This window comes from Notolepis coatsorum (genome assembly GCF_963971535.1).
Source record: "Notolepis coatsorum genome assembly, chromosome: 14".
NCBI classification, from domain to species: domain Eukaryota; kingdom Metazoa; phylum Chordata; class Actinopteri; order Aulopiformes; family Paralepididae; genus Notolepis; species Notolepis coatsorum.
In genome coordinates, this window is record NC_140178.1 from 936,271 (window position 1) to 954,270 (window position 18,000).

The 18,000-nt window shown below is 46.2% G+C and overlaps 1 protein-coding gene across 1 annotated transcript in view; it reads left to right on the plus strand.

Annotated features, from left to right (window-relative positions):
- raver1 (ribonucleoprotein, PTB-binding 1) overlaps window positions 1-18,000 on the plus strand; it is a gene marked incomplete at its 5' end in the record, with an annotated part of 42,829 nt that overhangs the window by 15,850 nt on the left and 8,979 nt on the right. The window contains 10 exons of the mRNA XM_084328300.1: window positions 109-300; window positions 1,065-1,185; window positions 4,933-5,033; window positions 7,984-8,055; window positions 10,771-10,852; window positions 12,080-12,273; window positions 12,370-12,448; window positions 15,408-15,547; window positions 16,060-16,131; window positions 16,295-16,423. Coding sequence (XP_084184426.1) covers window positions 109-300; window positions 1,065-1,185; window positions 4,933-5,033; window positions 7,984-8,055; window positions 10,771-10,852; window positions 12,080-12,273; window positions 12,370-12,448; window positions 15,408-15,547; window positions 16,060-16,131; window positions 16,295-16,423 — 1,182 coding nt within the window. The remainder of the gene's footprint in view (window positions 1-108; window positions 301-1,064; window positions 1,186-4,932; window positions 5,034-7,983; window positions 8,056-10,770; window positions 10,853-12,079; window positions 12,274-12,369; window positions 12,449-15,407; window positions 15,548-16,059; window positions 16,132-16,294; window positions 16,424-18,000) is intronic.

Genomic DNA, 18,000 nt, shown 5'->3' on the forward strand with positions numbered 1-18,000 from the left:
ATTCCCACTTATTAGACACTATTTCTGATGGTAAAATGAGCGTACATAGCAAAATACAGAATTCTGAAATATTAAAACTGATTTCATATGGCTCTATCTTCTCTCCAGTTGGCTCAGGGACAGGATGGAAGCTTCCGGCGGTTTGCCGTGCTGGAGTTCTCCACGGCAGAGATGGCAGAGGAGGTCCAGAGGCTGACTGACGGCAGGGTGCTGGGTGGGGCTCGCATCAGGGTGTCCTTCTGCGCCCCGGGGCCTCCTGGCAGGAGCATGCTGGCTGCTCTCATCGCTGCCCAGACCATGGTGGGCACACACACATGATCACTGCTCTGCCCAGACCATGGTGGGCACAAATGCATTACTACTGCTCTGCCCAGACCATGGTGAACACATGATTACTGCTCTGCCCAGACCATGGTGGGCACACACACATGATCACTGCTCTGCCCAGACCATGGTGAACACAGACACATGATCACTGCTCTGCCCAGACCATGGTGAACACAGACACATGATCACTGCTCTGCCCAGACCATGGTGGGCACAAACACATGATCACTGCTCTGCCCAGACCATGGTGGGCACACACACATGATCACTGCTCTGCCCAGACCATGGTGAACACAGACACATGATCACTGCTCTGCCCAGACCATGGTGGGCACATGATCACTGCTCTGCCCAGACCATGGTGAACACAGACACATGATCACTGCTCTGATATGTGAACTACATACAGTATTGTACACAATTGGAAATATATTGGGCACATGACATGACGTAATTATGTTAATGAAGGATCATTGCATTTATAACATGCTTTTTTACAATGTAGAGTGGAAATTGTCTCCATCACCTCCCCTGACTGGCTGTCCTCCTCCTCCTCCTCCTCCCCTCTCCCTCTCCCCTCCTCCTCTCTCCTCTCTCCCCCACTCTCTCCTCCCCCCCCCTCCCCTCCCTGTCCTCCCTCTCTCCCTCCCCTCTCCCCTCCCTGTCCTACCCTCTCCCCCTCTCCCCTGTCCTACCCTCTCCCCTCCCCCCTCCCCCCCCCCCCCTCCCCTCCCCAGGCTGTGAACAGGGGGAAGGGTCTGCTCCCGGAGCCCACAGCGCTGCAGATCCTCACTGGTCTCAGTAACCCGGCCACCCTGAAGATGCTGCTGAGCCCCCTGACGCAGGGCCGCAAGCAAGGTGAGGGGGGACCCTACTAACTTACACTCAGGGCCCCCTGACGCAGGGCCGCAAGCAAGGTGAGGGGGGACCCTACTAACTTACACTCAGGGCCCCCTGACGCAGGGCCGCAAGCAAGGTGAGGGGGGACCCTACTAACTTACACTCAGGGCCCCCTGACGCAGGGCCGCAAGCAAGGTGAGGGGGGACCCTACTAACTTACACTCGGGGCCCCCTGACGCAGGGCCGCAAGCAAGGTGAGGGGGGACCCTTTAACTGTTACAGTCAGGGCCCCCTGAGGCAGGGCCGCAAGCAAGGTGAGGGGGGACCCTACTAACTTACAGTCAGGGCCCCCTGACGCAGGGCCGCAAGCAAGGTGAGGGGGGACCCTATTAACTGTTACCCTCAGGGCCCCCTGAGGCAGGGCTGCAAGCAAGGTGAGGGGGGACCCTATTAACTGTTACACTCAGGGCCCCCTGAGGCAGGGCTGCAAGCAAGGTGAGGGGGGACCCTACTAACTTAACACTCAGGGCCCCCTGACGCAGGGCCGCAAGCAAGGTGAGGGGGGACCCTACTAACTTACACTCAGGGCCCCCTGACGCAGGGCCGCAAGCAAGGTGAGGGGGGACCCTATTAACTGTTACCCTCAGGGCCCCCTGAGGCAGGGCCGCAAGCAAGGTGAGGGGGGACCCTACTAACTTAACACTCGGGGCCCCCTGACGCAGGGCCGCAAGCAAGGTGAGGGGGGACCCCATTAACTGTTACACTCAGGGCCCCCTGACGCAGGGCCGCAAGCAAGGTGAGGGGGGACCCCATTAACTGTTACACTCAGGGCCCCCTGACGCAGGGCCGCAAGCAAGGTGAGGGGGGACCCTACTAACTTAACACTCGGGGCCCCCTGACGCAGGGCCGCAAGCAAGGTGAGGGGGGACCCTACTAACTTACACTCAGGTAGGGCTGGGCGATAAAACGATAACTATCGCGATAAATTATTTCCTCGAAATAAACATGAAACGTGGTCGCAAAGTTTCGATATATAGATTTTCCAAGCTTGGATATGAGCACACGCACTAACAACCAATCAGTGAAGGAGATGGCCGACAGCGGAAGGAGACCCGCGCTGCACCTCTGGGTAGAGAGGTAGGACTCAAGGCTGGCTAGGATAATTAGCTTGCACGGCGCTATTTTATATATTTACGTGCAGAGTGTGTGTGGAGTGAATTCTGATGCCACGGTTATAGTAGTGTGTTATACGGTGGACGTCGTTGCAATGTATTGGGGCGGAACAGAGTATTTTAGGGTCATATTTAGTACATTGTCATGGGATACACCGCTCGCTCTGGCTAACTGCTAATGTGCGCGGACTGATGACGACATCAACTCGAGACATTCGCAGCAGAAAAACAAGTCTATTAATAGCCCGTCCATCGGCGCCGGGCATAATAAGTTAATTAAACTTGACAGACATTATATCGACGATAGTCAAAATGTTGGTATCGTGACAACAGTACAACAGCAGCTTGACAACCGATATCCTTTGCGTCTAGTAGGCATGGACCAATGTGTGATTTTGGTGGTATGTGCTATTTGCACATATGTTTGTCCCTTAGTATGCACATAGTATAATATGCATGTAATAAATAGTTTGTAAATAAACTGTTACTTGAAACTTTTCACTGTGCTCCTAAATTTCTTTGTGTGCTCCTACATTTTTCATTTAGGAGCACATGTGCTCCTTGGGAAAACAGTTAGTGTAGAGCCCTGGCATCTAACGTCCTATATGCAGCCTCTTTGCTAACGTTGCCACAAAGTGTGTTGCACAGCTAGCTTAGCGTTGTCTAAAAGATAAAAACAGCATTTTGTGTTTTTGCATTTCCAAATCGTGCAAACATGTCGCCCGCCTTGAGTAGCGCTCATAGACTATTGATACGGACATGCCGTTCCATGAGCAGAGAAACTTGTTGCAGACAGAGTGCAGGTAAAGTAATTATACAAATGCTAACTGTTTTGACTGACGAGGCACATTAAGCTGTTTATATTGCTGTGCATTATGTCCACGGAGCGAGACGATCAAATGTTAGTGAGTGAGACTCCAGCACTGAAGTCATTCATGCCTGGACTGGATCTGGGAAGACGTGATCTGCTGCTGGTCTGAGCCGTGGTCCTAATAGCTGCTGGTAGGGCTGGACGATAAAACCATAACGATTATTATCGCGGTATATTTTGCTAATCGATATCTATTGATATTTTTTTTATATATTTTTTTGACCTGCAACAGGGACAGACTTGTCTTTCTTGCCTGCAACTTAAAGTAATGGCTTTGCTTGTCCAAATGACAATACTGACCAAATTGAGATTTATTTTTCTCTTGTCCATTTATTTTGTTTGCTTTCTAATTTAAAATACAGTTTGAAACCGTCTGTACACAGTAGGCTATGTGTGCTAGCAGAGCTAGTCTCCAGTCACGAGTCACGGTGCACATGTGCGGTGGTTTGTCCACCAAAAAAGTGCCAAAAGATAGAAAATAAACTAGCAGAGCCAGAACTGTTCAACTCCCCTGGAGCCACAGCCAGCAGAGAAGCCGGTTTACTTTAGCTTTTAAACCAGCTGCAGCCTGAGAACTGGAGTTTAAGTTCAAGTTCAAGTTTCTTTAATAGTTGTCATACAGAAGTACAGAATACTTTTATACAAAATGCTTCTTTCTGTTACGCTCCAGAGACTGCTAGACAAAAGATAAGTGAAATAAAATAAAATAGTATAGCATGTAAAAATAGAAGTCACGTACGTAGACACGGTGTTCAGTTTATACATATGTACAATGTTCGATGCAGAATAGAAGTAACTGAGTTACCATACAATATACTATGCAATATACTAATATACAATACTATATAGTGCAAAGCAGAAATGGGATGAGGTACAATTTAGGTACAATTTACAGTAAGGTGTACTGAGGTATGGGTTGTAGTGCAAATCCTTTACCAATAAATATAAAGTGTGTTTAGGTGTTCTAAAGTGGGTTCTGCAGTGCGTTTGTTTAAAGTGAGTGTGCGTGTGGATGTGTGTGCTGTGAGTGCATTTGATGGTTGTTGCATAGTGTTTATTGTTCGTTGAGCATCCTGATGGCCTGAGGATAGAAGCTTCTTCTGAGTCTCTCTGTGCTCGCCATGAGACTCCGGTATCGCTTGCCTGACCGCAGCAGTTCAAAGAGGCAGTTGTTTGGGTGGCTGGAGTCCTTGATTATTCTCTTAGCCTTACCCCTGCACCGCTTGTTGTAAATTTGTGAGGGGATGTAACACTAAAGATGGCGGCAACGACAAATAATTGCTGCAAAAGAATATATTTTGTAATACTTATAACAATATCGATATCGAGTGATATAACATTATCATGTCGTTATCGTGATATCATTTTTGGATCGCCCAGCCCTAGCTGCTGGTGGTCCTGATTGGTTGCTGTGTCCTCTCCGTGGTCCTGATTGGTTGCTGTGTCCTCTCCGTGGTCCTGATTGGTTGCTGTGTCCTCTCCGTGGTCCTGATTGGTTGCTGTGTCCTCTCCGTGGTCCTGATTGGTTGCTGTGTCCTCTCCGTGGTCCTGATTGGTTGCTGTGTCCTCTCCGTGGTCCTGATTGGTTGCCGTGTCCTCTCCGTGGTCCTGATTGGTTGCCGTGTCCTCTCCGTGGCCCTGATTGGTTGCCGTGTCCTCTCCGTGGTCCTGATTGGTTGCCGTGTCCTCTCCGTGGCCCTGATTGGTTCCCTGTGTCCTCAGGTCTCCTGGGCGCTGCTCCCACCCTGCCTCTGCTGACCAACCCTGCTCTCTCTGCTGCTCTGCTCCAACTGCTGCTCCAGAACCAGGCGCAGGCCCAGCAGGTGTCTGTCTGTCAACCTGTCTGTCAACCTGTCTCTCAAACTGTCTCTGTCTCTCAACCTGTCTCTGTCTCTCAACCTGTCTGTCAAACTGTCTCTGTCTCTCAACCTGTCTCACAACCTGTCTCTCAACCTGTCTCTCAACCTGTCTGTCTCTCAACCTGTCTCTCAAACTGTCTGTCTCTCAACCTGTCTCTCAACCTGTCTCTCAAACTATCTCTCAAACTGTCTCTCAACCTGTCTGTCTCTCAACCTGTCTCTCAAACTGTCTGTCTCTCAACCTGTCTCTCAACCTGTCTCTCAAACTATCTCTCAAACTGTCTCTCAACCTGTCTGTCTCTCAAACTGTCTCTGTCTCTCAAACTGTCTCTCAAACTGTCTCTGTCTCTCAAACTGTCTCTGTCTCTCAAACTGTCTGTCTCTCAACCCGTCTCTCAAACTGTCTCTGTCTCTCAACCTGTCTCTGTCTCTCAACCTGTCTCTGTCTCTCAACCTGTCTCTCAAACTGTCTCTCAACCTGTCTCTCAAACTGTCTCTCAAACTGTCTCTGTCTCTCAAACTGTCTGTCTTTCAACCTGTCTCTCAAACTGTCTCTGTCTCTCAAACTGTCTCTGTCTTTTAAACTGTCTCTCAAACTGTCTCTGTCTCTCAAACTGTCTGTCTCTCAAACTGTCTGTCTCTCAACCTGTCTCTCAACCTGTCTCTCAAACTGTCTGTCTCTCAAACTGTCTCTCAAACTGTCTCTGTCTCTCAAACTGTCTCTGTCTCTCAAACTGTCTCTCAAACTGTCTCTCAACCTGTCTGTCTCTCAAACTGTCTCTGTCTCTCAAACTGTCTGTCTCTCAACCAGGGTTTCCGTTAGAAAAAATTGTTGCCGGTCTCCGTGACCTGCAAGATTTCAACTACCGGACAAATGAGATTAATTCCGGTCATAGTTTATTGAGCTTTAAAACAATTGATAGGCAGGCTCATGTCATCCTCAAGGCATGTAGATTTATAATATTATTACTTAAAACTAGGCTACTTTTGCGTATACAGTCATTAATATATTCCAAATAAAATAAGTCCCTCGATACTCCGTCTCCGTGCTGCTGCTGACTTGAAATAAAATAGACCGCGTATGTGGCAGTCGGTCCGACACTGAACAGCAGTCTGTTATAATCACATTTTTATGAGCTAACGAATTCCGTTATATTGGACATTTGTATTAATTATATCAAGCGAAGAACTGAGAAAGCAGAGAGACTGCAACATTATCGTGGTTTGCGTGACTACTCTCTCCACCTCAATGTCACGCGGTCGAAAAGGGCGCTTGTCTATTGGACAGTGGAAATGTGTGTGTGGCTGCGATCCTGTGTGTGCGCGCGCGCGTGTGTGTGTGTGTCTGTGTGTGTACTGCGGAGCCCAGATCAGCGGAGCCGAGTTTTGACATGGCATTGATCCATTGTTCTATTGAAGCACATTACCTACCACCATCCTCTCGCTAAACAACTTGTAGACCACGGTGTTTTTATGAGTGCCCACAAGTAGCCGTTTTAATAATATAATAAGCCGCGCGCCTCGGTAATAATAATAAGCCGCGTTTTTTCTTCCTTCTTCCCAAGATGCACAGACATAGAGAGAGAGAGAGAGATAGATAGATAGATAGATAGATAGATAGATAGATAGATAGAGAGAGAGATTAGATGCAGTGTGCTTGTTTTGCAGTGAGTGCTGCGAGCAGTGGTAATAATAATCACTTCCTATATTTGGTTCGCGTTTGGTCCGATGAAGCGAACCGAGACCTACGTTTTTAAAGCTCTCGCTGACAACGTCGTTGTCATTATTAGAAGCAACGAGGAAACAAATGTAATGATCGTTTCGTTCATCGCATAGGCTATTTAATTTTAGCCTATTTTAATACAATTAAAATAATCAAATTGTGCTTAGACTCAGGGAATTATTTTCACCGGACATTAAGACCGGAGAAATTAAATATGTCGGACTTCAGGAGATTTTGCCGGACAAATACCGGTAATTACCGGCTAACGGAAACGCTGCTCTCAACCTGTCTCTCAACCTGTCTCTCAACCTGTCTCTGTCTCTCAAACTGTCTCTCAAACTGTCTCTGTCTCTCAACCTGTCTCTGTCTCTCAAACTGTCTGTCTCTCAAACTGTCTCTGTCTCTCAACCTGTCTCTCAAACTGTCTCTCAAACTGTCTCTGTCTCTCAAACTGTCTCTGTCTCTCAAACTGTCTCTGTCTCTCAAACTGTCTCTGTCTCAAACTGTCTCTCAAACTGTCTCTGTCTCTCAAACTGTCTCTCAAACTGTCTCTGTCTCTCAAACTGTCTCTCAAACTGTCTCTGTCTCTCAAACTGTCTCTCAAACTGTCTCTGTCTCTCAACCTGTCTCTCAAACTGTCTCTCAAACTGTCTCTGTCTCTCAACCTGTCTCTCAAACTGTCTCTCAAACTGTCTCTGTCTCTCAACCTGTCTCTCAAACTGTCTCTCAAACTGTCTCTCAAACTGTCTCTGTCTCTCAACCTGTCTCAACCTGTCTCTGTCTCTCAACCTGTCTCTCAAACTCTCTCTCAACCTGTCTGTCTCTCAACCTGTCTCTCAACCTGCCTCTCAAACTGTCTGTCTCTCAAACTGTCTCTCAACCTGTCTCTCAAACTGTCTCTCAACCTGTCTCTGTCTCTCAACCTGTCTCTCAACCTGTCTCTGTGTCTCAAACTGTCTGGCTCTTAAACTGTCTCTCTCAAAGTTGTGTCTCTCTCAAATGGGGTGTCTCTCAAACCCTCTGCTGGTATCATCTGTCTGTCTCTCAAACCCTCTGCTGGTATCATCTGTCTGTCTCCCTCTGCTGGTATCATCCAGGCCTTTACCTCCAGTCATTCACACATTCTTCCTCTTCCCTTCTCCTCTCCTCTCCTCTCTCCTCTCCTCTCCTCTCTCCTGTCTCCACTATCAGCAAGCCTTTCTGGGAAACCATCTTCTCTGGGCTCAGGTGCTGCACAATAAAGAGAACCGCCTAGTCCCTTGTGTGAGTGACTCTGGGTGTGTGTGTTTTCAGTGTGTAGATGTGTGGTGTGTGTGGGGTGTTGGTAGACCTGCTGAATAAAGAACTAGTGGCTGAATGGGTAAGTGCTCTGAGTGGTGTGCTGTGGTGCTGAGTGACCCGCTGTGTTCCGTCTCTTTGCCCACAACTAGGACCTGGTCTCTGCTGGCCAGCTGCCCGTAGCTCTGCACGAGGGAGGCACACATTCTATATAATGGCAGGCGATTGGTTTCATGGTTTTGGGACGAAGTATCTTAAGATGGACTGTGTACATGCATTGGGCGACTGTATTAAAGTTCAGTTTTTTATTTACATGAAGTGGTATGAAATACTAGCCAGTAGTGCGGCCGGTGCACTAGTGGGCCGGTTCCAAGCCGACTGGGCAGCTGGAGACGGGCAGGACACCTGATGACTCGGACTCTTCTCAGACTGACGTGGTGTCTTGGAACTAGTCCCAGTGCCTACAGTTACTACTTCACTAACCCTAACCCTACAGTTACTACGCATAACATTGGATAGAAAATGGGTTCAGGCTCGTTTCTGTATGGATTTGTTTGTAAAGGGGATGTTACTCCTGGGTTTGTGTAGGCACACGACAAGGAAAGTGTAGACCCACAATTAGGAACTTGTGGTGAGTAGGTCCTCTGCTGGTGCAGTACCAGCACAGACCTGCAGGGGGAACACACTCATTTTATACCAGAACTCTCACCACGGGACGCGTGTAGTCTTTTACCAACGCACTTGCAGTTCCGCGTTCGGGTTCCGCGATCTGATTTGCCAGTGACGTTTCTCTCGGAGCCAATCGCGTTACGCCTAGTTATGCCTCTAACTAGCTAACGCCTAGTTCTATCACTGGTTAAGCTTGGCGACTCTTTCGAAGTTGGTTAAGGTTAGAGTTTGGAATCAGGGCTGGTGGTCTATCACCCTGCTCTAAGACAAACTCTAACCTTAACCAACTTCAAAAGAGTCGCCAAGCTTAACCAGTGATAGAACTAGGCGTAATGTGATTGGCCAGTGACGTTTCTCTCAGAGCCAATCAGATCGCGGAAAACGGCATGTGCGTTGGTAAAAGACTACATGCCCACGGCACTCGCTAAGTAAGCTAATGGCTACACTCCTGGACAGCATTTCATACAAACTAAAATCCCCAACTATCTAGGGCTGAGCCCAAACTTTCAAACCTTCGTTCGTTACGTTGGCATTCGAATTCTAAATCAAACATTCTAAAAAATATATATATAAATAATAAAAAATACAAATATTTTTTTCTAGGTTTTTCTTCACAGTTGCAGATAAACTAGATTAGGCTACACTAATATTATAGTATATATATTTTTTTGTTATATTCATTAACACATCCACCGCCATTCACGCTGTAACACGTTATTGCACGCCATGCTTTGACCGCCAGACCACGCTGTACAGCGATATTGAGATCAATATTTCATTTTTTTGCCATGGCATTCATAATTCATATATACACCTCCGGCGCTGCAGCTGGACCCTACGGCTCAATACAACGACAGCTCAATACCGCCGCCTGGTGGATGGTCGGGCGTGGGAGGTGTGCGTCGATTAAATTCATCCGGCCGTCAGACATTGTCGCAAGACTCCCGACAAACACTATGTACATAATGGATCGCTTTATAAACTTAATAATCGATATGATTTCGGCGTTTATTGCGACATACAAACCGGAAATGGACCTAGGCGATCGACGTCCTATACTTGGGATCTTTCACCGCCAGTCTCTTTGACGCACGGTAAGAGGACGCTAACGTCATTTTCAGCCCAATTGTTCATTCATTTCACTGCAAACCGATCTGATCAATATATCACCCATACTACATAAAGCATTTACTGACGATCACGGAATTATAAACGACCCCCCCCCCCCCTTTCCTCCGCTCATGATGACTCATAACGTATTGGATCATATACAGTTGAATTTTTTTATATAGCGTGTATCGGGAATAAACGGCAATCGATAATCTATATATGCGTTTAGGCCTATAACTCACGTTCTATGAATTACTGCAGAAAACGATAAACACACTTATATTCTAGAAGGTATTTTTGTATGAATGAAAAAGTATAACGTTCCTACATCCTGAACGATGGATAATCGATGTTGAATGGGCCATAGTAATGTCAATTTAGCAATATAATTTAAAAAGTTATAGCCCTGCAAAGAAGGTGATCATCAAAGTTGATTTAGTTGGGCTTGGGCTTCTCCCTGGGCTGGGTCTGGAAAGTTGATTAAAAAAAAAAAAAAAAAAAAAAAACGTATTGAATCACTATTCAAATTGCGGATTTAGTTTGAGGATATTTAAAAATATCTATATATAATTTTTTTTATAAACGAAGGTTCAAATGTCCGTTAGAAAAACCCTGACGAAGTTCGAATCCCAAAAACAGGCTTCGGGGAGACAGCCTTACAACTATCCCTTTTTAACGATGCCTCTTGTTTTTCTGAAGATCGGTCAGAAAATATTTACTTGCTCTGTGGCTACATTTGTACCAAAAGGCTTTCCCACGATCTGTGCCAGTTCAGTATCTGCCCATATGGACTGATGTTGGCATCTGCCTGGAAAGCCTGGTTAGGGTGCGTCCCTGGGTTAGGGTGTGTCCCTGGGTTAGGGTGCGTCCCTGCTCTGTGTGTGTCTGTGTGATACTAACTCACTCCTCTCCTCTCCTCAGGCGGGCCTCCTCGGGGACCTGAACCCTCTGGCTGCTCTGCCTCTCCAGCACGGAGGCCACATCCTCGGGGACCTGCCTCCAGGTTTGGCCTCTTCGTCTCTACAGCCTCTTGTATTGATCCTCCAATCACAACTCTCTCTGATACAAGAGGGCAGTGTTTGCGATTGATCAATTGCTTTGCTACGTAACATCTGTGATCATCTTTGTCCGTCAATCACGTTAATTTAGTCTCTGTGCATTGTGAGTGGTGTTATGTTCATCATGCAGTAGGTTTAGGCCTTATGTAAGTTATGGTTCAATACATTTCCCATGTAGAAGAATGTCTGCACTCTGCAGCCACAAGTTTCACGCAAAGTACTGCATGCGCTCCTCCTTTGGTGATGTGAATCATGTGGGTGGCGCAGTGGACTAAGCGCTCGTCACCAACGCGAGAGACACTGGTATCGAATCCGGCTGTCGGCGTTGCCTCCGGCTTGGACGGCCTTCATACTGGCTCGATTGGCACAGTCAGCGGGAGGGAAGTCGATGGGTGGTATTCTGGTCGTTGTAAACAGCGACTCCTACAGTTCGGTCGGGGCGCCTGCACAGCGAGGGAAGGATCTCTAGGAGAGGTAGTGTGACCTTCCACACGTTACACTCTCCCAGTGAGAGTCCGCGCTGCCAGGTGAAAAGAAGCGGTGGGCTGGCTACACATGTGTCGGAGGAAGCATGTGATAGTCTCCGCCCTCCCAGACCCACGGTAGGGGGTAGAGTGAGCAACGACCAGGAAGGGGAGTGGGAATTGGCATAACGACTAACATTGGGAGGGGAGGAAAAGGAGGAAAAGATGATGATAAAAAAAATATTTGAATCATGATTTTTCTCTAAGAATTGAGATCACTATTCTCTCACACGATTCTTATTTTTTCAATATAATCGTTTATTGCACTCTTTTCTTAAACAGACAACATAATATGAAAGTGCTTGACTTAAAACTTTAACATAACTAGGGATGGGTACTGAATTCTGTACTTTTAAAGGTACTTACCGAAATACGTCGCTACTACAGAGTATCGATTCACGTGAGATACAGTTAAAAAAAAAAAAATCGAAACATTACCAAAAACATAAAAGAGATTTAAAAAAATTACAGAATAACTCTAGTCAGAATCGTCATCTAAAAGTTAAGTAAAAAGTTTTATATATATATCGTCATAATTTAGAAATGAGATTGCATAAGTCTATGAATCGTGCAGCCCTAGTTGGAATGTGCCTTTAGTGTTGTGCCTTGGTGCGTTCTCTCTGTAAAGCGGTGGTCTTCTGCCCGTAGGCGCTGTGGTCCCGGGCCTCGGCCTGCAGACGGACCCCCTGGGCCCCATTAAAGCCCCTGGGTCTCTGGGCAGAGCTCTGGAGTCCCCCACAGCAGGGTGCCGGTTCTCCCAGACCCCCTCCCCCACTCTGCAGTGCCTGTCCCTGCCTCTCCTGAGTGGGCTGATGGGGCCAGAGGGCCTCACTCCACCAGGGGTGAGATATACTTGCAATACTTCACCGTCTGCCAGATCATCACTCTCTTTTATCCAAAACAAGAAACCTCAACGATGGCCTTTCCTCCCAAATCAGGTGTCCATCCTGGGAGATCCTCCCAAAGAAGGCCACCTCCCCCAGAGCTTCATGAATGTCCACAACCTGTTCCCCTCAGGTGAGACGCTGCTGATCGCTTCGGTTAATCCAATTAATTTGATACTTTATAGTTGATTAATCAAATTTTAAATGCATATCAATATTTGTAATACGGTATGTTCAATTCAAATGGATTTTGGTATGAGTGAATCAATGAATATACATTGAATGAAGTTTATTTCTAGCCATTTAGCATATACAAAAAAACAACCCACAAATCAAATTACAAGTTTGCCCTGAAAAGGTTAGGGCTGAAGCTACAAGCTTGTAAATGCCCTAACCCAGTGCATCATCTTAAATGTATTGTTGATCTTCGTTATCAACAAAAAAATATAATTGACGACAATCAGACATTTAAACAATTGATCTAATACATTTTGTTTTTCGAAACACATGGTTAACCATCCACGGCATACTTCTCAAGAATAAGTTGTTTTAACTTTTTGAAATGAGCAGTATTTTTACTTTCTTTTAACTCCTCTGGTAGACTATTCCACAACTTCGCCCACAGACAGATATGCACATGCTCTTCAATATGTTGTGTACAGTCTGCTGTTTTAAGTTATATCCCCCTTCTATCTATGAATCTTTTGGATGTTGTCTGGTAATAAATTGTCTTTCTTTTTATTAGTCTTTCTTACATTTCCTAATGGAAAATTTGTTTCTTTGTCTTTACTTCGTGTTCTGTTTCTTACAGGCATTTAACAAACTGCTTGTGAACCAGGGTCTAACCGAGTGATCTGTTTATTTAACAAACTGCTTGTGAACCAGGGCCTAACCGAGCGATCTGTTTGTTTAACAAACTGCTTGTGAACCAGGGCCTAACCGAGCGATCTGTTTGTTTAACAAACTGCTTGTGAACCAGGGCCTAACCGAGCGATCTGTTTATTTAACAAACTGCTTGTGACCCAGGGCCTAACCGAGCGATCTGTTTATTTAACAAACTGCTTGTGAACCAGGGCCTAACCGAGCAATCTGTTTATTTAACAAACTCCTTGTGAACCAGGGCCTAACCGAGCGATCTGTTTATTTAACAAACTCCTTGTGAACCAGGGCCTAACCGAGCGATCTGTTTATTTAACAAACTCCTTGTGAACCAGGGCCTAACCGAGCGATCTGTTTATTTAACAAACTCCTTGTGAACCAGGGCCTAACCGAGCGATCTGTTTATTTAACAAACTGCTTGTGAACCAGGGCCTAACCGAGCGATCTGTTTATTTAACAAACTGCTTGTGAACCAGGGCCTAACCCAGCGATCTGTTTGTTTAACAAACTGCTTGTGAACCAGGGCCTAACCGAGCGATCTGTTTGTTTAACAAACTGCTTGTGAACCAGGGCCTAACCGAGCGATCGGTTTATTTAACAAACTGCTTGTGAACCAGGGCCTAACCCAGCGATCAGTTTGTTTAACAAACTGCTTGTGAACCAGGGCCTAACCGATCTGTTTGTTTAACAAACTCCTTGTGAACCAGGGCCTAACCCAGCGATCAGTTTATTTAACAAACTGCTTGTGAACCAGGGTCTAACCGAGCCATCTGTTTGTTTAACAAACTGCTTGTGACCCAGGGCCTAACCGAGCGATCTGTTTATTTAACAAACTGCTTGTGACCCAGGGCCTAACCGAGCCATCTGTTTGTTTAACAAACTGCTTGTGACCCAGGGCCTAACCGAGCCATCGGTTTATTTAACAAACTGCTTGTGACCCAGGGCCTAAACGAGCCATCGGTTTATTTAACAAACTGCTTGTGAACCAGGGTCTAACCGAGCGATCTGTTTCTTCCTGCTTTGTTGCGCTGGACCGTTTCTTTCATACAGCAACACATCAGCATCCGCTGCTTCATACACATTTCTCCAATCTTGAGACGACGGTTTACTTTTAAAAGCATTAATGTTTTCGTTAGTTCTTCTTACTCTCCTCCGACTAATTACATCATATATTACAAACACCGGCAGGTGGTCACTGATATAGTTTTTTAATAATCTAATTGTTGCTGAGTGGGATGTTACTCTACTGGGTTTGGTGATGATGGGATATAAGCTCATGCTATACATTGCATTATAAAACGCAGCCCGGCGCCGACGGACGAGATCAAAGTGCAGCGTTGTGCGATAAAATGCGTACTTTTAACGTTACATTTTTTCTGTAGTTGATTAATAGAAATGAATGCGATAAAGTCCCAGCCCTAATTAAAATGTATCGTCGTCATACAGTACAACAAAAATAAGTTTGGCATCCAACCAGAGTGCAAATGTAACTGTAAAGTGCAATATACAATGTAAAGGTGATTAAACTGGTTATAAAATATATAAATGAGTACTACTTTAATGGTGCTAATCGGATGTATGGACAGGGTTGTAGTATTAATATGTACAGTGATACAGGTATAAAGATTAGATTCAAATGTATTGTCATCATACGGCACAATTACAGTACAACGAAAAGTTTGGCATCCAACTGAGTGCAAAAAGCCAATATCGAACATCCCAAGTTATTAGGGCCGTCTTAAATACTTCGAAGCTTCGCTCGATGGGCATGGGATTTGAATGTTTATTTATTTTTTTGTTTTTTTGCAAAATCAACTCTGCCTCTCCTTGTTAACTACAACAAGCAATGCTGTTTGTTATTTAAGATGAGGTCGGACTCGGCACTCACAGATTTGTGTTCATTGTGCTGCTTTTATAAAGCCTCAAATGACGGCTTACAATATTTCATGAAAGCAAAGTGTTTAGTTTGTCGATTTAAAAAGGTTTAAACTTTACAGCACTGACAAAGTTGAACAAAGTGCTGTACAAGTCCCACAACATAAAAAAAATGATTTATAATTTGTTTCCCGTAACTTAGAATTAAAATCAAATCTCGGCCCCGAAGCTTAGAATTCCAAAAAATAAAAATCGAAGGTCAGCCCTACTACGGTAGTTATATGCGCATGTATAGAAGGAGGTATATTGAGATGGATGTCTTGTCTGCTTCCCACCAGCAGGGGCGAACTGTAGACCCCACCCCTACAGGAAGAGGCCCACTCTCTGCAACCTGTCCAACCAGCGCATCAGTCAGAGCGCCAGCTACAACCTGCGCTACCAGGAGTCCTACACCCCCGACTACCTGTCTCTCCACCAGGTAGGTAGCCTCCACTACCAGGAGTCCTACACCCCAGACTACCTGTCTCTCCACCAGGTAGGGAGCCTCCACTACCAGGAGTCCTACACCCCAGGTGCTCCCTCAGATCAGAACCAACACACCCCTGGTGCTCCCTCAGATCAGAACCTACACCCCCCTGGTGCTCCCTCAGATAAGAACCTACACACCCCAGGTGCTCCCTCAGATCAGAACCTACACACCCCTGGTGCTCCCTCAGATCAGAACCTACACACCCTGGTGCTCCCTCAGATCAGAACCTACACCCTGATGCTCCCTCAGATCAGAACCTACACCCCCCTGGTGCTCCCTCAGATCAGAACCTACACACCCCTGGTGCTGCCTCGGATCAGAACCCATGGTTATAACCAACCTGACCAGATGTACTCTAAGCCTTTACCCTCCTGGTTGGCAGCAGGTCTGAACCTGTATTAAAGGTCCAGTTCCCTGGCTGCGTGTTGCTCTGATGCCCAGCTGGTGTTTGTGCCCTGTAGGACCCCCTGGCCCACCTGTACGAGCAGCAGGAGAACCTGGACACCGGGGCCTTGGCAGGGTTCGGTCAGCAGGTAACTCGTTTACACCGTTTATCCTCTAGTTTTATATTCGGACCTGATACTATTGTTGCCTATATTCATGTCTTTCTGCAATGACCCTGCCCATACCTGTACCCCCCCCCCCCCCCCGAGGGGCTCGGTAAGTAAAGGAACATCTTCTCTCATGTATCTCCAGTTATCTCGGCAGCCGGACTACAGCGACCGCTCCTCCCACTACGGCTACCCTCCCAGCCCCCCCCTGGCCTCCTACTTCAGCTCTGGTCCCGCGGGGCCCGGCAGCCAGCCCGCCACACACCTCAACAAGGTCAGTGAGCTGCAGCCACCTGGGAAGTGTAGTTTTATTTTATTTGAAAGCCCTGGGTCTCTTCTCTCAAAAGACTACGCTCAAGTTAGTCGTCCTCGCGTCTAAACGCCTTTTTCCGACTACTGAGATTTCTATAAACTCATATTTCACTAACACTTAAAATCATTGGTAAACAAACGTAGTGCTGAAAATATACGTGTAATGGCTTCTTGTAGGTCAACCAGGTAGTGTCTTTAACACGCACATTCCAAAGAAATCCAAAACGAGATCCAAGGTATTATGAATTAAATTATAGATTTATTTTAAGCATCTAAATAAAACACCAAAAGAAAGATTCCAATACTCATAAATAATAGTATTCTAACACTGATGTGGTTTAAAGAAAAATGTATGACCTGGCACCTTCACCAAACATTTTTACCATGCCTAGGCCTTCTCTTCCTGCTCATTAAACCACCTGAGATTCCAAGAGTCCCCGCCCCCCACTCTCAACATGCACTACCGGCCTTTGGATACTAGGTGGGGTAGATGACTACAGAGGGGCAGAAACAAAATGTAAACAAATGATAGATACACTAAGAACACAATAGAATGGCTCCAACATACCGGCCCCTAATTGCCAAGCAAGGCAATTATCAATAGAAATGGAGCCCATATAATATAAGCAGCAATTACCATGAAAACTAGTTTATATATATATTCGGCTGTAAGCTCAAGTCTTGGAATGGTAGTCTGCTTTAATGGAGACACTCTAGCTTTCCCCATAACGAAGGCAGTATGTATATCATCCTTGTCACTTGTGAAGCGTAGGTAGGTCACTGTCCCATACCCTGCTTCACTGGCATCACAGAAATGATGTAACTGGGCTGTCTTTATCTCAAAGTCTCTTGGTAGGAAACATCTGTCCACATAGAATGCATCTAGCTGGTGCAATTCGGTTTGCCATCTGTGCCACTGTTGAGCAATCGTGTCTGGAACGTCTGCATCCCAGCCACATCCGATCCTACACAAATTCTGTAGAATTATCTTGGCAGTTAGTATGACTGGAGACAGAAATCCCAGGGGATCGTACACAGAGCTGACAACTGAGAGGATGCCTCGTCTTGTAGTGGGCTGTTCTTTTACTGCCATGTTGAAGTTGAACGTGTCAAGGTCAATGTTCCATTGGGCTCCTAGAGCTCTTTCCATAGGGAGACTCTCCCTATCCAAGTCAAGGTTTTTTACCTCTTTGGCCTTGTCCTCTTCAGGAATCCGAGAGAGTACAGAGCGACAATTGCTTATCCATTTGGTCAGCTTGAATCCTCCCTTGGAACACACCTCCTTGAGGCCTTGATACAGTGACAAGGCCTGACCTTCGGTTTTGACGGACTTCAAACAGTCATCCACATAAAAGTTCTCTTTGATGTTATTGATTACCTCCTGTGGAAAGTCATCCTGATTGTCATCCGCAGTATTCCTCAGTGCGAAGGTGGCACAGCTTGGAGATGATACGGCAACGAACAGGTGCACAGTCATTCTGTACTCGACAAGCTCTTGGCTGATGTCACCATTAGGCCACCAGAGGAAACGCAGCAGGT